This window comes from Pristiophorus japonicus, chromosome 12 (assembly GCF_044704955.1).
Source record: "Pristiophorus japonicus isolate sPriJap1 chromosome 12, sPriJap1.hap1, whole genome shotgun sequence".
NCBI lineage: Eukaryota > Metazoa > Chordata > Chondrichthyes > Pristiophoridae > Pristiophorus > Pristiophorus japonicus.
The window spans coordinates 176861950-176888235 of NC_091988.1; the positions used below are offsets into that span (position 1 = coordinate 176861950).

Sequence of the window (26286 nt, forward strand, 5' to 3'; positions counted from 1 at the left end):
TAAATAACGATAAGGAGTTCACTTTTTCTGCAAGTATGGAAAACTGGAAAACTCACTTACAAATGTATGTGACCAGGAACTGCTAGTAGGCTACCGCTAAATTTGTTCCATAAACGTGAACTCTTTCTTCGGCATTCCTTGAGTATCTGCATTGTTATGCAATTGCATTACTGTCATGTACTATTATTATTTATATATAATTTAATTTTGTTTAATTATAATTAATCATTATACTGATTTTACTATTGTATACTCCTTATTGTATTATTTTCAATGTAATTTGAAGTTTTTTTTTCCCTGTGTCTATCTGCATGCTCATTTTGGCTGCCGCTTCAGACCCGAGCCTTTAACCTCTTTTTAGACTTCCTTCTCACGCTTTTTCTCTCTTTCCCTCAATGGTCAATATCTAATGTGTTGTAAAATTGTTGTGAAGCACCTTGGGACGTTTTACTACGTTAAAGGCGCTATATAAATAAAAGTTATTATTATGATGGGATTAAATTAGAGCTCCCTTTCCCAGTGAAATATTTATAAGTGGAGCAATTAAAAATAGAACTTTGCTAGCCTCACCCAATCATTAACCTGTTTGCATTTGGATTGTTTCTGTGACTTGCGCGTTCTATTATTTTTATATTTAAATATCATGCACCGCTCAGCCAAAGTAAAATATGGCAAATTTGTTTCTTTCCTTATTCTGACATTCTCTACATCTGGACTTGACTGACAGAACCCCAGGTATTAAACACACCTTGTATGTTGGGCAGTAACTCTATGGCTTATGCTACGAAGCCAATAAATTATAGAGAGCCCATCAGTGAAACATAGGGCTCAATTTTCCCCAAGCCCATTTTCTGGCGTATTGCCAGAGTTACGCCCGTTTCTCGAGGCCAGAAATGCACCAGAAATATTTTGCCAAAGTTTCCCTGATGCATAATTCGAATTTGGTGCCGTGCAGCATGCTCAGTTGCCTTTGGGGGTGGAGCGTGCTGTCTACGTCGAAAAACGAAGCTGCACCTTCTGCACTTGCACGGAGAAAAAAAAGTTACGTTTTTGACATCGTTCTAATGGACGCTCATGCTCAGTACAGCTTGGATTTGGCAGTTGGCCATTTTTAAAAGCCAGTTGTGTGTGTGAGAAGGAGTGCTGTGTGAAAGCATTTGAAAAATCGCAGATGGAGCAATACAAGATGCAATGCGGTGCAAGGACCAAGAATTTCTTACAGGAAGTAGTGGAGGCACTAGTTACTGTGATTGAGAACAGATGGCAGGAGCTTAACACCAGCAAAGTTCCACCCAAAGAAATGAAGAAACGCTGGAACCAAGTCAAGAAGATTACTGTGCAATGGTGACCACCACGAGATCTGAAGGCCACATCTCCAGTTTTGCTTGAAAAGATCCGGAGGCATAGAATGAAAGTGCAGCTGTAACCTTCACTTCAACTGACAAAGCAGTCCTCCTGATGCTTCTAGGTTGCTTGAATAACTCACAGATCTCAGTTACAACTTCTTTGCAGAAACACAGCCTTCTGACACAGTCTGCATCACTCAGGCGGAGGTACGAACACCTGTCTCGATATACCAGAGGTAGGTAAGGCCTCCTACCCAGCGCCCTACAAGCTCTGATATGATGAAGTCGAATCAATTGTCTCCTACGTAGCACCATGATGCAGAAGGCTCGCACAAGGTATGGCATTGTCAGTATTGGCCCCATACTTAAATTTAACCTTTGAAAGAAGCTCAAAATGGCAGGAAAGCAGGCAGCACAGGTTCGCAGTTGTAAATCTCCAGGTTTGTACGGATGGACCACACCCAAAAGGTCTTGTGACTTCTCTCTCTCTCCCTCCCCGGGCTCCAAGCCTTCCAATCGGCACCTCACTCTCCTCCGCCCCCGCCCCCCTCGACTTGTTTTGTAGCCGAGCCCCGAACCAGTGTCCGAGCGGGGCCGATTCTGCCGGCCAAACCTATGACCCTCCAGCCCTGCTTCAAGACGTTTGGTGGTGTCGTGTGAGTGAGTTAAAAAATGAGAACACTTCTGAAATCCAACAAATTTACACTTCTACACTGACAGGTTAAAAAAAAGTTGAACTCTATTATTGATTTTGACAGTGTTCTTGACTCCCTCCAAAATCTTCGATTTAAAAACAATGGTGTCTTTCAGCGCAGATTTGTGAATGTTCACTGGTTTTCTTAACGCACCAGAAGGTTTCTCAGGAGTGGTCAGATACACCGACCTAAGAGAAAAAATGTTGGCCAAACTGCGAAAAATTGAAAAAAAATCGGCACAGACATGAGGGAACGTATGACGTAAAAAAAAAATTGGCCTAGAAAAATCGTAACTATGTCAGTTGCGCATCGCAAATCGCAGGAGGGAACTTTGAAAAAAAAAAATACGCAAAAAAAATGGTGCGCGCCAAAAAAACGGCACAAATGAACGGTGAAAATTGAGCCCATAATCTAAGTTTGCTAATGAAGGTTGAAACTTTCAGGGCTCTGTTTCTTATTCATTTCAACAGGAAACAGAATTATCTTTTTCTACATCTAGCTGTTGCAAGTTTTCAATGAGTGCTCAGAATTTAGACTTAGCAGACGTTTGGAGTCTATAAAGTAAACACTGTTACCATTAATGATTGCAATTATTTTTAAAGCAATTACTAAACTGAACAAAAAAAGGCCTTGCCAATTTCAGTGAGAGTAGAGCGAAAGGATATGCAGCTAGTGGCAGAAGCCAGTATTTTTTACTCCATTCTGTCCCATAAACAGGCATACTCCGGCTTGATCACTTACTCCACATCTCCACTCATAATGCAAGTGGCGGGAGTTCTGAACTGTGCAGGAAGTTCCCATTTGAAAGAGATGGGAGGTTAATTTCACTATTGTAACAGTAAATTATATCATACAGATGTCCTCGCCATTTCCCAGCATTTACTCCAGATATGCATTCTTTATAAAAATGTTGATATACAACTAGCATCCCAAAATGTTAGGCAACTATTGGTTGTGAAACTATTGAATTAAAACGACAGAGGGATACAGACTACTGATTTTAAAAGATTGTTTGTAAGTGCTTTTGTGAATTCTTCTGCTAACCTGTTTTTGCTTACTTAGTTTCACACAAGGCTCAGTGACAAGGCACTTTCAGTTTAATTAAGTCCTAGAAATTTGGACAACACAACTTATATTTATATAGTGCCTTTAACATAACAGAACGTTCCAAGACACTTCACAGGAGCGATTTAAAAAAATCTGACACAGCCATATAAGATGTTAGGGCAGATGACTCAAAACTTTGGTCGAAGAGGTAGGTTTTAAGTAGCATTTTAAAGAAGGAAAGAGAAGTGGAGAGGTTGAAATATTTAGGAAGGGAATTCCAGAGCTTAGGACCTAGGCAGCTGAAGGCACAACCACCAATGGTGGAGCAATTAAAATCAGGGATGTTCAAAAGGCCAGAATAGGTGGAGCACAGAGGTCTAGAGAGATTATATGACTGGAGAAGATTATAGAGATAAAGAGGGGCAAGGCCATGTAGGGATTTGAAAATAAGGATGAGAATTTTAAAGTCGAGGTGTTGCTTAACAGGGAGCCAATGTAGGCCAGCAAGCACAGGGAAGATGGGAGTGGGACTTGGTGCAAGTTAGGACATGGGCGGCAGAGTATTGGATGACCTCACATTTATGGAGGGTAGACTAGGGAGGCCGGCCAAAAGTGCATTGGAATAGTCATGGCTAGAGGTGAAAAAGGCATGGATGAGGATTTCAGCAGCAGGTAACAGCGGAGACAGGCAATATTACAAAGGTGGAAATGGGTGGTTTTAGTAGCAAAACAAATGAGAGATAGGAAACTCAATTTGTGATCAAATATGACACCAAGGTTGCGAACAGACTTAGTCAGCCTCAGACAGTTGTCTAATCAGTGAGAAATGAACAGAATTTGTGGCATGAACCGAAGATAATGGCTTCAGTATTCTCAATAATTAATTGGAGGCAATTTCTACTAATCCAGTGCTGGATGACGGAAAATCAGTCTGATAGTATAGAGACGTGGAGGGTGCGAGAGAGGTGGTGGAGAGGTAGAGCTGGGTATCATCAGCATACATGTGAAAACTCACATTGTGTCACCGGATGATGTCAGTGAGGATTTTCCTACTGCAGTGCCAATCTAGCTATGTTTTCTTAAGGAAGAAGTGGAGGAGGAATGGAGGGATGCCAGACAGCTATGGTTGCACCACAAGGAGAACTGTGCCCACTGCAGTTTCCTTCCTACCCACAAACACAGAGAGAGTTGTCTGAGAAATTTGGGGTAGCCTTCAATTCAGCAGGGAGACTGTGGCAAAGTTGTGTTGCACACTGATCTGCAACCACTCCACTACAGGCACAGAACTTCCAGGGGCCGTGAAGATCACTTCAACCCTACTTATTTATTCCATTCATGTTGCACTGATGTCTTATGGGGCAGGTATCATGAAGTGTCAAACAGGGCAACCATCCCACAGCAACTCATGTATCATAAAGTCTCCTCCTTCAGCCTTCGTACAGCCTACTGGGAGATAAATGCCCGTTGAGCTTTTCCAGAGGCTCTAAGGATTTTCGTCCCCTTCCATGTGGCCACTTACCTTTAATTGGCCACATCCCAATATATTTCACAGAAAACACCATGGGATATTCATGAATAAAAAGAGTAAAAGTAAAATAAAAAGAAGATACTACAAGGATTACCGTTAATTTTATTGTCTCCATAAATGAAACTCCCTTTTGCACACATCATTCTCAGATGAACTGTCCCTTTTGCACACATCATTCTCAGATGAACTATTACCAACAGGAATATTACACTATAATCCTGTAATTCATCAGTCAGAGGAACAGACCAAACAGATAATCTGGACCTATAGCAAGCTTCACTGAAGTAGCCCCTGCAAAACTAATAAGCATGTTGGTATTTAAGATACATTTTAGAGCTTCAGGAGATGTGGTACGAGGAATAAACTGGTTTGGTAGCTCTAGCAGTAATGTTCAACAGCTGAATATACAGTATTCTCAGCACATTTATCAGTCTGCAAACAGACATTGCCATGCGTCCTGCAATGACACACATAATTCTTATGCAAGCCCATCCAGGCATTGCCCGTAACCAATTTGTACACTGTGATAACCTCTTTCTGTATTAAATTGTGGAATATAGATGTCTTCAATCATCCATTATTTATAATTAGAATCGTTACTAAAAAAAAAAATCATAGAGCATTAGAATAGGTCTCAATGAACACAGAATTCTATTATAGCATGAGGCTTACTGAGCATACAAACCAATTTTGCACTCGCCACTCAAACTGATAGTGTAGTTATTTAAATTGACCAAACATAATAGTTTGTCTATCACAGTCTTTTGGTGAGCTGAGGAGTGATGAAATGGCTGTCAAGCTTATTTGCTTTATTAAGTAATTCCACAATATGAGAAGGATATTTTTGTAATGACATCAAAGCTGGACCCATTGCCATTTATACTGAACAAGACCTATGTGTCAGCAGCTGGTGATATTAGTATGGGTCTTGCAGAACATAAAGGCAGTTTATAGTACTGTGCTTTTTGCAGCGACTTTTGTTCCAGATGAATAGGTTTAGTCTAGATTGAGGGCAGTTGTTCTGAGATGAGATCAAATTCTACAGTATCATCTACCTATGGAGATGCTCCCTCTGAAGAGCCACTATCATTATTCTTCCATACGGAATACCTGATATTTTGTGCAGTCAACTCATCTCAATAGGCAGAATGATGGCCCCTGCTTTGCTAGGCAGATTAAGTGTGTGCACAGTTCGGGCCTCCATATTACAAAAAGGATATAGAGGCACTGATGAAGATGCAAAAAAGATTTACAAGGAGGATAACAGAACTTAGAGGTAATAACTATCAGGAAAGACCAAACAGGCTGGGGATCTTTTCTCAAGAAAAGAGGTGAGTAATAGAGGTCTTTAAAATTATGAAGCGGTTTGATAGGGTAGACATAGACAAGATGCTTTCATTTGTGGGGAGTTCAAAACTAGAAGTCATAAGTATACACTAATCACTAATAAATCCAATAAAGATTTCAGGAGAAACCTGTTTATCCAGAGAGTGGTTAGAATGTGAGCTTGCTACGACATGGAGTAGTTGAGGCGAATAGCGTTAATGCAGTTAAGGGGAAGTTAGATAAGTCCATGATAGAGAAAGGAATAGAAGGATATGCTGATAGGGTTAGAAGAAGTAGAGTGAGAGGAGCTTCGTGAGGAGCATAAACACTGGCATAGCCCAGTTGGGCAGAATGCCGTTTCTATGCTGTAAATACTGGATAATTCTATGTCAGGGACGTGACCCAAGTATGCCAATCTCCTGCATTTATGTTTGAATACTGCAACAAATTCAATCCTGCTATATTTCACACATGCAGTTTGGCTAGTGAACGTGTACCAAGAACTGATAGTGATATTGCATCATATATCACCATAATGAATGTGTGCTGACATCATGAAGTTGTTTCATGACATCGCTCGGAGGACCATGCTGCTGCTGAATAGCACTGTTACTGAACCTAAGAAGACCAGCAGCAATCATAGGAATCATAGAAAATTACGACACAGGAGTCCATTTGGCCCATCATGTCTGTGCAGGTTGAAAAAGAGTTACCCAGCCTAATCCCACCTTCCAGCACTAGGTCTGTAGCCTACGGCTCTTTAAGTGCACATCCAAGTACCTTTTAAATGTGAGGAGGGTTTCTGCCTCTATCACCCTTGTCCACTCTATCTAGGCTCCTCATAATTTTATACACCTCAATTAAATCTCCTCTCGGTCTCCTTTGTTCCAAAGAAAACCACCCCAGCCTATCCAATCTTTTTTCCTAGCTAAATTTTTCCAGTCCTGACAACATCCTCATAACACTTTCTACTACAATCACATCCTTCCTGTAATGTGGTGACCAAAACTGAACGCTATACTCAAGCTGTAGCCCAACTAATGTTGTATACAGATTTAGCATAACCTCCTTGATCTTGTATTCTATGCCTCTGCTAATAAAGGAAAGCATTCCATACACCTTTTTAACTACCTTATTGACCTGTCCTGCTACCTTTAAGGAACTGTGGACATATACTCCAAGGTTCCTCTGTTCCTCCACACCTCTCACTATCCTCCCATTTATTGTGTATTCCCTCGTCTTGTTGCTCCTCCCCAAATGCATGACCTTACACTTTTCCGGATTGAATTCCATTTGCCATTTTTCTGCCCAACTATATCTTCCTGCAGTCTGGAGCTTTCCTCCTCACTGCCAACCACACGACCAATTTTTGTACCATCTGCAAATTTCAATGTCCGGTAAAATCCAGTAAAACACAGGTGCCGGTCTTAAAAAAGTTGAGCTTGTAATGGCTACTGGATGTACAAGATCTGTACTGGACACTAAGTCCTCAGAATGCCTAGGGTAACTGGCAGGAAGGGAACATTGAGGTGAACTGTCATGCCAGAGGGCCTTTAAAAGGCCACAGATGTTAAAGGCCTTTCCTGAGCCAGTCTTCACCATTTTTTCTGCAGGCATTTAGATTTTCATCAGCCTTTGTACTAGTTGTAATTTATTTATTTTTACCTCCAGCTCCCTTTACTGACACCAGTGGGTTTGCTCTGAATTGACGTGTCGAAGAAAGAGGATTTGCAGAGGGATTCCAGGCAGGTTAGGTTGCCCGAGATGTGCTCTGTGCTTCCCACTAACACCCATATCCTTGCATCTGCAGACGAGTGACCTTGTTTTAGCAGATGTACAGCTAGAGGTGCCTCTTCCCAACGAAGTTGTGCCAGCAAGACACTCAGTATAAACACAAGATGCAAACACCTGACGAACCATTACGCCGCTGGAAGATTCTTCATAAGCATCCAATCACAACATGTCAAGGCTTTGCACTGACATGGTACTGAATGAAGAAGGAAGGCCAGGGTGAGCAAGAGCCAGCGTTACCCGATTGGCGACACCAATGAAAATGCCACCAACAATTTCTGCAGGCTCTGGCTCACTGACCTGGGAATCTCTTTTCTTGATGTCTCAGTCAGGAGAGAAGCAGCTGCAGAGTTATGCCATCGGTTGCAAGGACACCTGATGTAATCTTTCAGCATAGAGCTGCAGTAACAGTAATGGTCAGCTGTGACTTGAAACTTGGCTGCACATCCTTGCAGGCATCTGTGTGGCTGGCCCATGGGGAGGGTGGTGTAAAGTAGCAGAGGATAAGCACATCATGCAGCACCACCTTGATTTCAGCAGCCATCAAACAAGGGTTGGATGCTGAGCTGTTCGGTCACTTGATTGTCATGCCTTCACTTAAAAGTTCCCTTTCCCTTAATTTTTGCCTTCCACCTCTGAATCCCCTGTCCCTTCAACTTTGACAAAGGCTACCAATGGGCTGATATGCTTTTCAAGGCTCTCCAAAAGAATACTGAATTGTTCTTCCCCTGCCCATTGTCCTCATCCCTTTTAATTTCATTTACAGGCAATTTTCCTCTCTCACTAATAGGTTATTCCCTAGACCCAATGAGTTTGGTTCTGAAGTTGTGAAGCATTATTAAATTGGCTGCCTTGTTTGGCAATATAACAACAATGTAGGCTGGCAGCAATAGGAAATCACTGGCTTATTTTACCATTTTCATTTTTTAAATGGTTATTTTGCATCTGTAATAAAGTGTGTCATCTGAAGTGTGACAGATTCAAAATGTTATATAATAGCAGATCTCCTGTGGCATTTCTTGTAGTAAAGCAGCGAATAAGCTGTTTTAAAAGGACAGGAGCGCTATAATCATGTAACACACAATTTAGCATTAGTTGGCCTGCACCTTTAAGACCACAACACCTAATTATTCTAAATAGGCACACATTGAGCTCAATTACAACTTAGTTTTCTTGGTGAGGGAAGTTTGCAGATTAACAGGTAAATTTCCAGCCCCAGTCAGGAAAAAACAAGATGAAGTCACCGCCTTTTTGACACATTGAAGTGCAATGGACATGTGTTTTAGCACTTTCAGATGTGACAGACATGCTGCATAGATTGATGCATAGACTAACTGATTAAGTATGTAAATATTCTCAAGTGCACTTCACTGACCAAAAAAAATCATTGATTGCTGAAGGTCATCTCTCAGCCCCCGGTGATAGGATGGTCAATCCTTTTGGATTTTTTTGTTGCCTTCAGAGAGCAAGAGAACAAAGAGGAATTGTCAGAGGGAGGCCTGCCTCTAACTTGCACAGAACCGCTATTACCTAAATCGGTAGTTTACGCTAAACATCCGTAAGACAAAGGTCCTCCACCAGCCTGTCCTCACCACACAGCACTGATCCCCAATCATCAAGGTTCACAGTGCGGCCCTGGACACTGTGGACCACTTCCCATATCTCGGGAGCCTCCTATCAATAAGAGCAGGCATCAACGAGATCCAACACCGCCTCCAGTGCGCCAGTGCCGCCTGAGGAAAAGAGTGTTTGAAGAGCAGGCCCCCAAAACTGCCACCAAGCTCATGGTCTACAGGGCTGTAGTAATACCTGCCCTCTTGTATTGTTCAGAGACATGGACCATGTACAGCAGACATCTCAAGTCGCTGTAGAAATATCACCAATGATGTCACCGCAAGATCCTACAAATCCCCTGGGAGGACAGATGCACCAACATTATCGTCCTCGACCAGGCCAACATCCCCAGCATTGAAGCACTGACCACACTCGATCAGCTCTGCTGGACAGGCCACATAGTTCACACGCCAGACATGAGACTCCCAAAGCAAGTGCTCCACTCGGAGCTCCTTCACGGCAAACGAGCCAAAGGTGGGCAGCGGAAACGTTACAAGGACACCCTCAAAGCCTCCCTGATAAAGTGCGACATCCTCACTGACACCTGGGAGTCCCTGGCCCAAGACGACCTAAGTGGAGGAAGTGCATCCAAGAGGGCACTGAGCACCTCGAGTCTCAACGCAGAGAGCATGCAGAAATCAAGCACAGGCAGCGGAAAGAGCGTGCGGCAAACCAGTCCCACCCCCCTTCCCTCAACGACTATCTGTCCCACCTGCGACAGAGTCTGTGGCTCTCATTGGATTTTCAGCCACCAAAGAACTCACTTCAGGAGCGGAAGCAAGTCTTCCTCGATTCCGAGGGAATGCCTATGATGATGGTTTCACACACTGCGCCGGAGTTACTTGGGCAACTCAGAGAAAATGCGCCTTCATCACCTACACTTTCTTCAAGAGTGTACATGTACCTGGACAAACGTGCATATTCTGGATCTTAGTAAGTGACTGTAAAACAACCTAACTGCATGATGCTTGAAGTGTTCATGGTCTTTGAAGATGTGTGTGGCACGGTTTTTAACTGTATGTTACATATTAAAGATGTGTCCTACTGAGATATTGGTATGCATGAGACTCAATGAAAGCGCTATAAGATAGTTTAAGGGCTTGGCATGGATGAGCAGTAAATGTGGGGACAGGTTGGCAGACTTTGTGGTATACAATCTTGGGCCATCTACAAGATACATGGCGCTGTTGTGTAATCTTTCCTTGCCAAATCCCTTTAAGTGTGTTGTGGTTTTATACATGTGCTGTGGGAACCTGCAGTAGTGTACACAGCACTGTGTACTTACTGAAATCTACAACCAAAAATTAATGCTCTGAGAGCTGAAAGTAATGAGCAGATTTGAAAAGATTTGCGATTATTTCTATGTAACCAATTTGATGACCGTAACATTTTAACATTAGAAATTGTGGCAATATACAACTACATGAATTTCTAATTGGGGTAAACTGCAGATCTGGAATAATGCACTGCTGGCTTGGGTGAAGGATGTCTTGAAGGCCCAAACAAGGCAACTGTCCTGATGCAGCTGGATGTCCTTTTGGCCATCCATCAAACAGGAGATGGGGTGCTGCAGTACTGTCAGTTGCCCATAGAATCAGTCCCAGGGGAACCTGGAATTGTATAAATTGGGCCAAATTCAAAGAAGTGCAAATCAATCTGATCAAGTTGAGCCTCATGTTGATCTGCAGTTTACCCCAATTAGAAATTCATGTAGTTGTATATTGCCACAATTTCTAATGTTAAAATGTTACGGTCACCAAATTGGTTACATAGAAATAATGGTAAATCTTTTTAAATCTGCTCATTACTTTCAGCTCTCAGAGCAATAATTTTTGGTTGTGGATTTCAGTAAGTAGGTTCTACATACTCTACATAAATGCAGCACCCCTTCTGTTCTCAAAACAAGTTCCTGGTGTAGATTTCAGTATTCAATGGAAAAGTCTTTCTCCATCAAATTACATTAAAGCAGACAGTACCTTACTCCCATAGTCTCTTGTGTCCCTGTTCAATCTGACATCGGATGTTGCTTTTACAGTGTATTTGACCCGGTTTCTTTGCCCGTCTGTACTGCCATTATCCACTTGACCAGACTGAAGCCGCTCACTGAGGTTGACTGGCTGGTCCTCTGGGCTAGCACTGTAGTCCAAGCCATTTATTTCTGAGAATGTGTTGTCTCCCTGTGTACTGTTTGATGTTGCAGGATTCAGGGTAGTGGAGTCATTCCCACTGTAGCATTCTGAAGATGAATCATCTGATAAGGAAAAAGAGGGAACACTATAAGAACAGATAATTGATAAAAATACTCTGACAGCAAGTTTCTTCTATAAACAAAAACAAAAGCAAAATACTGTGGATGCTGGAAATCTGAAATAAAAGCAGAAAATGCTGGAACTACTCGGCAGGTTAGGCAGCATCTATGGAAAGAGAAACAGTTAATGTTTCAGATTAATTTATCTCTTGTGTAAATATTGATTCCTCCTGCCTGAATTTAAAAAAAATGTGCCTCTACTTTTCTGGTGAAAATGATTATGAAAGCACCAGATAGAGATTTACAATACTGGAAGCCAACTTCCCATCTTATTTCATTCAAAAGTACTTGTAATTCGGTAGCATGAACTTATATTAAATAAATTAAGTGTCATAATGGCTTTTATCCATGGCATAGGGCCATGTAGGAGCTCCATTGCGCTGCACTTTGCAGTAGCAAAGCTTGAATACGTGCCCATAATTCCCACATGGCAGATTCCAATCCATCAGGGGGAGCCACTGAGTAGTGAACCAGGAACTTCCCCAAAGGAATAGAGGGGAACTTGCCCACAGGGAACTCTTGTACACCTCCTCGTGACGAGTTATAGCTTATATTACAACGGTGACAGGTTGGGGCGACCCCAACAGAGGGAAAATATAAATTAACTCACAAAAACACAATGGAGCAAGAAGATTAATTTTGTATTTTGAATCATTTAAATAATGCAGGATAACTCACTAAGGTAGGCTTTATTCTTGTCTTCAGGATACGAATAAAATACTGACAATTCTTCCCCGAGAGTTAAACGTTTACATCCTTACCACATGTGAAATATTTAAACATTACCAGTCCTCGCTTGGTGTTTTGCTATGTACACTCTCCAGGGTCCCTTAAATGATTTGAAACAATGTCTTGTCAGATTCAGGTGATCTCGAGAGACCAGCCCAAAGCAGTTTCTGAATATGAATATGTATTTGAATATAAAGATGAAGGGAAGTAAAGATGTTGATTTTTTTTTCTTCCTGTTCATCCATGATATTTAGTTCAACTGAAAACCATAAACACTGTGACAACCATTTAAAAACATCCCTCTACTTTCTGTAGCTAAATAGTATTTTCAAGATTCTGAATAATCTAAAACCAATCATCCATTCTTACGCATTTTTATTTCAGTTTGAAATAGAACGAAAGAAAGAAAAGACAGACTTGGATTTACATAGCGCCTTTCATGACACCCGGATGTCTCAAAGTGCTTCACAATCAATTAAAGAACTTTTGGAATGCAGTTACTGTTGTAATTTGGGAAACACAACAGCCAATTTGCGCAGCGCAAATACCATAAAAGGGATCAGAATTTTTGTTGTTGAATGAATTGATAACATTTCCATGCCAATTTGGGTGATGGATTCAAGAAATGCTGTTGGGAGTTAATTCAAATAATCTTCACAAGCTGCTCAAGCCTTCGTTTAGTGTGCACACATAAGGGGGTAATTCGCCACTTGGGCAGTAAACTGGCAAAGGATGTCTGCCTGTTAAGGAAGCCAACTGAATTTAATTTCCAAATGGAGATGAAATTGGGTGGGTTCTATAACGGGCGAGCAAACATGCTCTGTAAATATACATTTATGAATGAGCTTTAGTAAGTAGGTTTTTGTTAAAACCGCCAATGAAAGCGGAGAGGTTTACCACAAAGATAAACAGGATCCTTTTTAATCCAATGTAAGTTTATAATTTTTTTTGTTGGTTCCAGCTCATCACTGAATAGCATGGTATACATTTTAAAACACACCAAAAATATCTTGTCAGTTCCTAATTTTTAATAGATCAGTAGCCTAATAGTTCATTTTGGTAGGAGGAGTAAGGAGGCCACTTATTCCTTGAAAGGCAAGAAACTAAATGGGTTAGAGGAGCAGAGAGATCTGGGAATACAGATACATAAATCACTAAAAAGTAGTAATGCAAGTTGATAAGGCCATAGAGAGTGAAAACAAAGTACTGGGGGTTGTTTCTAGTGGAATAAAATACAAAAACAAGCAGGTATGTTAAATTTATATACAACCTTGTTTAGCAACACGGGAGTACTGTGCATAGTTCTGATCTCCATATTACAAAATGGAAAATTAAGCTCTGGAGAAAGTGCAGAAAGGATTTACAAGAATTATATCAGAATTGAGAGGATGCAGCTATCAGGAAAGATTGAACAGGCTGGGGTTATTTTCTGTGGAAAAGAGAAGACAATGAGGAGACCCGATAGAGGTTTTTAAAATTTTGAAGGGATTTGATAGGGTGGACACGGAAAGACGTTTCACTTGTGGGCGAGACCAGAATAAGGAGCATAATTATAAGATAGCCCTTAACAGAGCAAATAAAGAATTTAGAAGGAATCGACTTACACAGAGAGCGGTGTGAATGTTGAATAAAAAAATTTTGAACTAACTGCCACATGGATTGGTTGCATCAGATAGTATTGACAGATCTAAGAGGAGGCTTGATGCATACTTGAGAGAAAAGGGAATAGAGAGATATGGGAGCAGAGTGCGAAGAGGTAATTATGGAGGAGGAGACTCATGTGGAGAATAAACACCAGCAGAAACCAGTTGGGCCGCATGGTCTGTTTCTGTGCTGTCAATTTGTAATTCTATATAAAACCATGGGGCCAGTTACTTCTCTTGCTATGGCCTTAATTCTAGGCTTCGTGAGATATGAAATAGCATATATAAGGAAACTGTTCTGAAACATAATGAAATATAAAGCTACTTTATTTATGCAGTCAGTGGCATACCCAGCAAATTGAGCAAGTACACCAGTGGGATTTTTGCCAAGAATGTTGTTTTGTAGTTTGGGTAGAATTGCACTACAGCACATTTAATGAGCACTTTCAATATAATTAACATTGTTCATTAAATCAAGTGGCCACTTACATTAGATGTATTTTCAATTCTGTTTTGTAACATTCCAGAAACTTTATAGGTACATAAAACAAGGAGTCAATATACTGAATGGTGCCATCTCCCTCTAGACCACAAGAGTAAAAAGATTTATTTAATATCCAACAGATATCAGATTTATAAATCATAAGGTTCTGAACTGTTGAAATAATATGGTTACAAAAATGTAGCCCATGATGACATCAGTGTTGACAAAAAAAAATTATTTTAAGGATGATGATGAGTGGTTACTCAGTTACATAAAATTTTTCTTAAATAATCTACTGGCTGGGACCTTCACATAAATATGATTTTGTGAATTGTACAATGTTACAATATAGTAACAGACCATTTGGCTCATCAAATCTTCATTGGTGTTTTGCTTTACAAGATACTTAAAAGTAAAATTTTCCATTTTGGTGCTCCGAGCATGGAACTACAAGGGGCACATACCAGGAAACTATGGCCACGATATTGACAGGGGTGGGTTTTGTAGGCTGGGGGTGTAGTTTTGGAAGGCGCATTCCGTGTGACTTGTTTTTAAAAACACGATTCCCGCCCGGACGTCAGCCTGATTGATAAGCTTGGCTTCCAGTCGGGCAGGGAGCACTCCGGAGCAGGCCGAAGCTCCAGGCAGGGAGCCTGCAGCTGCTACTGAGAGCGTGGGGTTGTCCAACCTGATTGCTGACCCGGGGGAGTCTTTGTATGGGGGGAGGTGGGGGCCGATCCAAGGCAAGAGGGTAAGCTTGGTGGGGAGGGGGGGGGGCGGGGGGGCAGGAGGGCAGCATTCCTGCTCTTACAAGCTGTGCTGTAAAGGCATTTACCTACTCAACATTGTTCTCACCTCCCTTCAGCCGCCGGGTTTCCCGAGGCCTGAGAAACCTGGCCAGCCAGGGTTAAACCTGCAAAGTAGGCTAAATCGGAGGCTGCCTGTCCCTTGTCCCGTGTCCGTTAAACCCAGAAGTGGGCAGGTTGGAGGCAGGTTGGGGTCTGGTTCGAGATTTTTAAAATGTTAACATCTCACCCGATCCTAACCCAGCTGTTTTTGGGGTTAAAATTCACACCTATATACCCAAAGTCAATGATATTCTATTACATGCCTGAATTGCCAAAACAATTTACTCTTTAATTCCATGCTATTGCTTTACACAAAATGTGCTAGTTTGTGCATATCCAGATTTGTTTTAAGTTTTATGATAATACTCTCTTTAAGAAGCTGCTAATTAATACCTATTTAATAAAAATTTAAGAGCTCTGCTTCAATAATGGTTCGAGCCAGAGAATTTTAACCATTCTCCTGGTAAATAAATTTCTTCTAACCTCCCCTTTAATTCAGCCAAGAAAGCTTGTACAAATTGCAGAGGACTCAATCTGACTGCCACTGTTTTTAAGTATATTAATCCAGCTGACTTGCCATGAATAATATCCTCATGTACTGAATTTCTGCAACGAGTTTTTCAACAATCAGTCTTTATGGGTTGTTTCAATGGCTCTCCATCCTACCCAAATTTTGTCAAGGTAATGAGTGCTCTTGATCTTCTTTGGATTGGAGGTTCTACAAAAAATGGCACAGGTTTGTTTGCGGATTCTCATAATAGAATTAACATTTATAAAACTTGAAAGACATCTGGGTACACACAAACTACCACATTTGGCGCCAAAGTAGAAGAGTTCTTCCTTTTGCATATTAGTAGTACCAGCACTCTATTTACGTGCAGATTTCCTTTAATTTGAGGGGATGAAAGGTGGTTAAAACCCACATTTAAAACATCATAAAAATCAATACAGATACGAGAAAGCAGCCAACCCATATAGCTCATCCTTCTACAGAAACCTATGATCGACCTATCACAGCATCTAATTGCCTCGAATAATTCCAGAGATTTTCCATTAGTGTGAACAAGTGCTTCCTGCATCAGTCCTTAACTTGCCTTTTACCAGATTGTACCCATGGCTCCTTGTCCTGCAATCATAGCTTAACTTGGAAATAATGCTCTGGATTAACCTTTTCTATTCCACTCCTATATATATCCACATACGATCTCCTCTCCTCCATGTCCTATCAAGCCTTCTAACCTTTCCAAAAGTCCATTTAGCTAGGCAAGAAAACTTTTGGACAAAATTCTCCATAACATTTAACATAGAAACACCCAGTATCTCTGACATTTATCCACTAAATTGAGTCATGTAGATCTAACTAATACAACAATGGTATTACATAAAGAAATATATGAGACACAAGGTTCCCCCTCTCATGCCTTAACCAGGTTTATTTGGGGAGAGGGCGGGTTAGTGGAGCTGAGTCCACGGCCATATCAGCCATGATCTTTTTGAATGGTGGAGCAAGCTCAAGGGGCCGTATGGCCTACTCCTGTTCCTAATTCTTATGTTCTTATGTTCTTATTACTATAATCTAAATCACTTCCTTAAAAAATAATTCTTCACAAAACTGTTCATCAGTAAGTGGAAGACTGCCTATGAATGGAGTTGGATATGGTTTCTAAAAATACGTGTTTTATTCCTGCTTCTAATAAAGCTTAATTTACAACATGTAAAATTGAAATGTAATTTATACAAGCAAGCTTTCAGCAGAATAGTACATTAGTGTGAAGCAAAGTATGAATAACAGAAAGTAAGCAATGCATTATGGTTGTGTACTATTGTGAGTTAGTTATAATTACCAAGTGCACGGGTCCTGATAATGTCGCCCTCATGACTAATGGCTGATGGTATATTGGTGAGTAAAGAAAAGATCATTGGTGAACAATCAACATGTACAGGTGACATCACAGTAAAAGTTGGATAGCTGCTGTGAAATGGACCAAGTTACATTAAATATAATGAATACACTGATGTAAAAATGCAAAGATTATAAGAATATCATTATTAGAAAGTAGAGGCTGCTAAAGTTACATTGCCTACATCTGGTTAAGTAGGAATTCTGTTTGCACAAAAACTGAACAAGATCCAAAGATGTGTGCAAAGGTACTACTGAAGTTTAGCCAGCTAAACCAATGAAGCATACCAATTTCCTGCTGCGTGTCCAGCCAAAACTACCTTACACATTGCCATGTTGGCTTGCAGCGTTATCTGGAGCCAAGTGCGAAGAACTCAGACCATTGTAGTAGATTTACTCTCTAGGTGAGGCTGGGTGGTTGGTCAATCATTAACAATGCCCTACAGTACTATGGATCAGCCTGGCTCAGGTACTGAAGATTTCCTTCCTATTAGTCAGTTTTAAACCATGTAATATATCATCTCAGAGTACATTTACTCTGGAATATTTTCCATGCTCATTTAAAAAAAGTAATGGGGCCAATTTTCCAAGTGCCGGCTGCTGACTGAGAGTCTCTATTGCTGGCAGCGTTATTTGGAAAATTGTGACTGTGCCGTGCACAATTTTAATTTTAATGGATGTAAACTTGTGGACAATGTGCCCATGATCTTGCAATGTGTAAGACTGGCAGGACGGATCGTGTCAGCAGCACAAACTCGGAAAATTAAACCCATTTTGTAAAAACAATATCTGGCCACTTGGACTTCTTCTCAGTCCTCCACCTTTGCTGTCCATCATTAGACTTCTTCCATCAGACTGTTTTTTCATGCAACCACCATTAAAAAAAACTGGAAATGATATTTGACATCAATTAATAATTCCAGTAGATAGCAAGTACAGTGTATATTCAAATATTAAAATATTAATAACCTCCAGAACAACTGTTTGCAATACTGAACCAGCCACATAAATACTGTCGCTATAAGAGCAGGTCAGAGGCTGCGTATTCTGTGGCAAGTGACTCACTACCTGACTCCCTAAAGCCTTTCCACCAGGAGGCAGACAAAAAGCAGGAAACTATAGACCAGCTAGCCTAACATCTGTGGTTGGGAAAATGTTGGAGTCCATTATTAAAGAAGCAGTAGCAGGACATTTGGAAAAGCTAAATTCGGTCAGGCAGAGTCAGCATGGATTTATGAAGGGGAAGTCATGTTTGACAAATATGCTGGAGTTCTTTGAGGATGTAACGAACAGGGTGGATAAAGGGGAACCAGTGGATGTGGTGCATTTGGACTTCCAGAAGACATTTGACAAGGTGCCACATAAAAGGTTACTGCACAAGATAAAAGTTCACGGGGTTGGGGGTAATGTATTAGCATGGATAGAGAATTGGCTAACTAACAGAGAGTCGGGATAAATGGTTCATTCTCTGGTTGGCAACCAGTAACTAGTGGGGTGCCGCAGGGATCAGTGCTGGGACCCCAACCATTTACAATCTATATTAACGACTTGGAAGAAGGGACTGAGTGTAACGAAGCCAGGTTTGCTGACGATACAAAGATGGGAGGAAAAGCAATGTGTGAGGAGGACACACAAAATCTGAAAAAGGACATAGACAGGCTAAGTGAGCGGGCAAAAATTTGGCAGATGGTGTATAATGTTGGAAAGTGTGAGGTCATACACTTTGGCAGAAAAAAAAATCAAAGAGCAAGTTATTATTTAAATGAAGAAAGATTGCAAAGTACCGCATTACAGCTGGACCTGGGGGTACTTGTGCATGAAACACAAAAGAATAGCATGCAGGTATAGCAAGTGATCAGGAAGGCCAATGGTATCTTGGCCTTTATTGCAAAGGGGATGGAGTATAAAAGCAGGGAAGTATTGGTGAGGCCACACCTGGAATACTGCGTGCAGTTTTGGTTTCCATATTTACGAAAGGATATACTTACTTTGTAGGCAGTTCAGAGAAGGCTCACTAGGTTAATTCCGGGGATGAGGGGGTTGACCTATGAGGAAAGGTTGAGCAGGTTGGTCTTCTACTCATTGGAATTCAGAAGAATGAGAGGTGATCTTATCAAAACGTACAAGATTATGTGGGGGCTTGACAAGGTGGATGCAGAGAGGATGTTTCCACTGCTGGGGGAGACTAGAACTAGAGGGCACGATCTTAGAATAAGGGACTGCCCATTTAAAAGAGAGATGAGGAGATATTTCTTCTCTGAGGGTTGTAAATCTGTGGAATTCGCTGCCTCAGAGAGCTGTGGAAGCTGGGACATTGATTAAATTTAAGACAGAAATAGACAGTTTCTTAAACAATAAGGGGATTAGGGGCTATGGGGAGTGGGCGGGAAAGTGGAGCTGAGTCCATGATCAGATCAGCCATGATCTTATTGAATGGTGGAGCAGGCTCGAGGGGCCGTATGGCCTACTCCTGTTCCTATTTCTTATGTTCTTATTTACACAAGTCAGGAGTGTGATGGAATACTGTCCACTTGCCTGGATGTGTGCAGCTCCAACAACACTCAAGAAACTCAACACCATCAGGACAAAGCAGCCCTCTTGATTGGCACCCCATCCACCACCTTCAACATTCACTCACTCCACCACCGGCACACCGTAGCTGCAGTGTGTACCATCTACAAGATGCAATGCAGCAACTCGCCGAGACTTCTTCAACAGCACCTCCCTAACTTGCAACCTCTACCACCTAGGAGGACAAGGGCAGCAGGTACACAGGACACCATCACCTCCCAATTCCCCTTCAAGTCATACATCATCCTGACTTGGAAATATATCACTGCTGGATCAAAACCTGGAACTCCCTCCCCAACACCACTGTGGGAGTACCTTCACCTCACGGATTGCAGTTGTGCAAGAAGGTGGCTCATCACCACTTTCTCAAGGATAATTATGGATGGGCAATATATGCTGGTTTTGCCAATGATGTCTACATCCCATGAATGAAAAAAAGATACAACTCATTGGACTATGAAGCATTTAATTATTTGTTTGTGAGAGCAGCAGCAATTTAAAAAAAAGATTGATTGGAAAGCATCATTTTAGGGGTACCGATGCACTGTGCAAAACTAATATTGGTCCACACCTGCAGCTCACTGCACATGGCTAGCACTCAACCTCAGCTGGGTTATCAAGGAAATTTTCGAGCAGAGGCTACCTACTGTCACAGAATGAGGGCAAGAGGAAACTCAAAGGTGACATCATGGCAGCCTGATCTCACTTCATGAGTGGTCCTCTTAGAGATCTGGCACGAGCGTACCTACCTGCCTTCTGATTCATATGTAGGATGATACTTTAAACATTGAGGCAAACAAAAACATAAAAAGGATGGGATAAACAAAACTACTGGCCGAGGGGGGAAAACACCACAATGACTCTAGAAGAAAAGATTACAAATTCAAAACTGAAGAAAGATTTCCCTTGTTCATGTTGCGTGAAGAAATTGCAGGTTTACAATTTGACAAAGTAAATTATCCATCAACTCTTGGCTAACTGTTGGTAACAGAACACCAAAATATTTCGTATTAGAAGAGAAGCTGGCAATGACTAGGATTACTCTTATTATCCAGCCATGGAATAGCAGTAGGTCTGACCTCAATTGGAGTATTGTGTTTAATTCTGGGCACTTCTTCTTTTTCTTCATCTTCTTCTTAGGCGGTCCCTCGTATCGAGGATGACTTCCACACCAAAAAGGATGAGTTCATAGGTGTTGTGATGAGGATCCGATATTCCAGGTCGCGAATTACATACTGATTGGTGGAAGATGCCTGTGCGTGGATTTTTTTATTTTTAAACGTATGGTGGCCATTGCACACCAGCCACCACACAGGCTTGACAGAGCTAGGTCTTGGTCCAGTGGCAAGGATTAACCAAGACGACTGGAGACCAGCTCTGCTGCACTGACCTAGTGCGCACACATATCGCAGTGTGGGCTGGCCCGTGCTGCCCCAGTGCCCACGCCTCTTCTAGGTCCTGAACTCTCGCCTCTCCTGAGCCCCAATCACGTCGCTCGTGTGCCCCGATCTCGCTCCATTCCTCTGCCGCGGTCATTTGCCACACCTCCGCAACGATCTCTCACCGCAACTTTGCCCCGATCATTCGCCGCACCTCTGCTGTACATAGGCCACGCCAATTGGACTGACACTCACTGACACTCTTCCTCTTGGGCGGTCCCACGTATCAAGGATGACTTGCTTCCACACCAAAAAGAGATGAATTCACAGGTGTTTCCATGAGGACCTGATATTCCAGGTACCAAACTGCATACTGAAGGGTTGAAGATGCCTGTGCATGGATTTTTTTAACGTGTGATGGCCGTTGCACATAGTCACCACATGGGCTTGCCAGAGCTGGGTCTTGAGGTCCAGTGGCAAGGATTAACCAACATGAGACCAGCTCTGCTGCAGGGACCTAGTGCGCACACATATTGCATTGTGGGCTGGCTCTTGCTGCCCCTGGGCCCACACCTCTTCTGGGCCCCAAACTCTCAGGATGTGAAAGCCTTAAAGGTGCAGAAAAGATTTACAAGAATGGTTCCAGGGATGAGGGACTTCAGTTACGTGGATAGACTGGAGAAGCTAGGGTTGTTCTCCTTGAAGCAAAGAAAGTTGAGAGGAGATTTGATCGAAGTGTTCAAAATCATGAGGGGTCTAGATAGAGAGAAACTGTTCCTATTGGCAGAAGGGTCAAGCACCAGAGGTCACAGATTTAAGGTGACTGGCAGAAGAACCAAAGGCGACGCGAGGAAAAACCTTTTTTGCCCCACAGAGAGTGGTTAGGATCTGGAATGCGCTGCCTGAAAGGGTGGTGGAGGCAGATTCAATCATGGCTTTCAAAAGGGAATTGGATAAGTACCTGAAATAATTTTATTTGCAGGGCTACGGGGAAAGAACTGGGTTTGGGACTAGCTGAGTGCTCTTACAGAGAGCCGACATGGGCTCGAATGGCCTCCTATGTTGTAACCATTCTATGATTATGAAGGTTTCCCCAGCTGAGACTGTTGGAACCCTCCCCCCACAAACTGAAAAAGAAAGCACTGTAACTGGAAGTAATAATAATAATGAGGGACATAAAAAACTGGAAAAGGATCAACTGTACAAATGGCACATATTTCTGATATGAACACAAGCTTCTTGTACCAAAGATCCACATCTTCTGTATCCACAACAAAAGAACCTGCCTCCTGCATGCACACAGTGGACACATCTTGTGCAAATCATTCATGTTTTCTCTGTAAACCATGCAAGGGATTGAAATTGCATCGTGCAATATCAGTGAAAAATGTATTAATGTGTTTGTATAACATTTTTAATCGAGCTGCCATCCTGTATAAAATAATGGGTTACTGCCTTCATTTAAATAGTGGACCAAGAAATTTCATGTGACATGTTAACACATTCATTACCAATATCACACAACAACAACAACTGGTATTAAAATAGCGCCTTTAACGTAGTAAAACATCCCAAAGCGCTTCACAGGAGCGTTATAAGACAAAACAAATAAATTTGACACCAAGCCACATAAGAAGAAATTATGGCAGATGATCAAAAGCATGGCTTTGAGGAGCAACTTAAAGGAGGAAAGAGAGGGAGAAAGGCAGAGAGGTTTAGGGAGGGAGTTCCAGAGCTTGGGGCCTAGGCAGCTGAAGACACAGCCACCAATGGTTGAGTAATTATAATCAGGAATGCTCAAGGGGGCACAACATTGCTTAAACACCTAAGCTCTGATTTTAATTGGGAGGGGGAAATCGGGAACGTGGGCAGGTAGAAACAAGGGGAATGCCTCAGTAGCATTATTCACAGGCCTCATCGGCATTCCACCAGTCAACTGTCCATCTGAAAACAGGCAGGAAGTTGTAGGTGACCGGCAGGTGGGAACGGAGTCTTGGGTGGCAGGAGGGCATGGCCTGGCGCTAAAAGATCCCTCACTGGCAACAAGGTTAAGTCACAGAGAATGGGTTTCGGGAGGATCTCGTGGGAGGGAGGGCCCCACAAGGAAAGTAAAAAAAAATTTTTTTTTTTTAAACTTTAAATGGCCTCTTCTGGACCCGGATCCTCTTCCCACTGTCTTTAGCTGGTGAGGAAGCCACAACAGCTTCCCCATTCAGGTTGCTTTTAAAATTGTAGTCGGGGCCCCTTGACGTCATCGGGCCTCAATCTGCATATTCAAAGAATGACCTCGCCGGCATCGGGTGGGTGTCCTTGCCGCCTGCTCAGAAGAGCAGGATAAAAGGGAAGACAGCGGGAACACTGCAGGAAGTCAGTGGTAAATCACCCGGACAATTTTAACTACCTGCTTGCCTGGTTTCGGCTAGACGGGTAGGGTTAAAATCACCCCTTTAATCTATTTTGGTTAAAAAAAAATCCTACATGGTCCTAAAAGGACTTGTTTAAAAAGAACTTAAAAACAGGAACCACAGTTTTGATGGGCAACCACACTGGATGTTCCCCTAATACATTATCCAGCAGTATACTTCAGCAGGAAATGTGCTATTACATTGTGGTTTCTTTATCTTTTATTGGTTAATAATCTGAAAAACAGTCGTGTAACAGAGTAACAGAAAAACTAGAGGAGGGAATGTTAAGAGTATGCAACTCGCTAGAAGGCGTTGATATACTACTGATGTAGAATACCTCTGCATTCATTTATAGCTGTGCCATCAGCTTATTAGAGTAGAAGAATTATTCATGCAGAAGAACTAAACCTAGCCTAATTCCTCTCAGGCAAAGAAGAAAACCCACAACCGGAAAGCTGTGAGCAGGCAGTGACAAATCCTGAATAACATTTTTTTGTCTTCTATGGCCAACTGACTTAAAATACCTCCCTCCAATCCTTCCTCCCACTATGGTTTGCAATATTAATTTTAATTGAGCTGGGCTAAACAGCTAAGTCAGATGCCTGCTGTGAAATTTTCATTAAGACTCTTAATAGAAAATGGTACAAAACAACTGTCAAACTTGTTTGCTCCATAACACTCCCTCTTCCCCTCCCAAATGCCTGGTCTGACAATGCAAGTCAGACTCCAGTGGAAGCTAAATGTCACTTTGACATACGAGAGTCTTTATCATGCCAGAAGTGTGTGGGTATTGTCTGCAATGCATGTTGTTCTGCAGGAACTCTGCTTGCAACTTGCAAATTGCTCTGAGTGCTAAGACCTGGAGACAGTACCCACGAGAGATAATCTATCACTTCCAGAATGCCTTATAGACACCTGCACTCTGTGCTGGGAGCAAGTGCTCATGGGTTCTGATGAGCAACCGATATATTGAAATAGCATTCAGACCAAGTCTTAAGAGACCCCCTAATGTCACAGGCCAGCTCTCCAATGAAAGCCCACCATTATACTAGAACAATTAAATAATGACAGTGTTATAATTCACTGCAGTTATCCATTTATTTTGGCATGATAAATCTAAAGCTTGTAGGACATTAATAAACCTGTCATGCATTATGGTCCTCCCACTCTGTTCTGCAAGCTGTTTATTTATTCATTGATGTAGACACAGTTTTGCATAATTTATCCTTTTTAGGGCTACGGTAGTATTTCTGCACCAAAAAACAAACAAGGCTGTTTAGTGTTACCTTATTTGTGTCACACATTTTTCTAAGATAGAAATGTGTTACAATTCTCTAATTCCATTTGACAATGGTCAGTATTAAAATTGATGCAATATCAGCTCTGTAGCTGCTTTATTATCGAAAATGTAGCTGAAAGCTACAAAATATTTTTAACACAATAAATTCACAGAAATATTTATGCCAATTTTATGTTAAAAATAAATCAATATATATAACAAAATGAGTAACAGACTCTTGCTCCGCTTTCTACTGGTTTTCACTGTCTGAAAATTGTGTTATGAAGTATTGGGGTTAGACTCGTAACAGTCTCATTTTTTATTCAACCCCAGACATGCTGACAACATAAAGTGATTTCCTTGGCTTGGCCTTAATAACATCAGTGGTTGCAGTTGCTAATTCCTTCACTGTACCTGCCACAATGTCCCTCAGGGGTGGTCCAACCTTTTCACTGACTCTGCACCCTGGGATTAAGTTGGTTTATCCCTCTGAGAGGCAGCACGAGCAAGTCTTCATGCCTGCAGAAGAGCTGGCATTGCCATGGTAACCGAGCTCCGTTCCGCAGCACAGCCAATGAGAAGCTCTGAAGAACAAACAGTGAAAGATGTCCTTGGCTGTCAGATCAGGCCTCGGGTCTTTCCTCCGTGATGATTTTCAATCTGGATTACTGACCTCCCCCTTCAAATTTTCCACTGAGATATGACTGGTCATATAAATGGGTAATGCTCACACTGAGCTCACAGCCTGCCAGCTACTGTAACTCAGACAAGACACAGCTTGCAGTGAATGGAAGAAAACACATTACAATCCAGTACAATATCTCCACTTTGTTTTTTTTAATTCCGTAATCCCGAATAGGCTCAGTAATTTAAATTTTATAGTAAACAGTTTGACACATATTTCTTGTGAAAGACTTGCTCTTTCTCAATTTGCTGTTTTCAAAATTCAAATCTTTTTTCAAATCTTATAGCAAATTAAAAATGATTTTATAATTTATTTTTTAGGCAGATTTTCTATCCTCTCTTTAGATAAACCCCATGCCACATTTTAACCACAAGCCAAAAGGGTGGACAGGCAACTTGTACTCTTTTGCCAATAATACTCTAGAGGGAGCTGCGGGAGGGGGAACAAGAGCAACGCATGATGGCTTGTCCCATTATTTTCCCTCATCCCTTATGGGGAACTGCAAAGGCCAGAAAATCTGCAGCGCCGTTCATGGTGGTGGAAGTGTGATGGAGTGCGATTTCTGCCCTTATTTTTGGCCTCCCCATCACCCTGTCCCAAATCCTGTGGATGAAGTCATTTAAATATTAAAGACTTGCATTTATATAGCGCCTTTCATGACCACCAGACGTCTCAAAGTGCTTTACAGCCAATGAAGAGGGGGGACGG

General features: G+C 41.8%; 1 protein-coding gene across 3 annotated transcripts in view; it reads right to left on the reverse strand.

The window, feature by feature from the left end:
* nol4lb (nucleolar protein 4-like b) overlaps positions 1–26286 on the reverse strand; it is a 322631-nt gene that overhangs the window by 114259 nt on the left and 182086 nt on the right. For all 3 annotated transcript variants that reach the window (XM_070896203.1, XM_070896201.1, XM_070896202.1), the window contains one exon: positions 11324–11598. In XM_070896203.1, coding sequence (XP_070752304.1) covers positions 11324–11598 — 275 coding nt within the window. The remainder of the gene's footprint in view (positions 1–11323; positions 11599–26286) is intronic.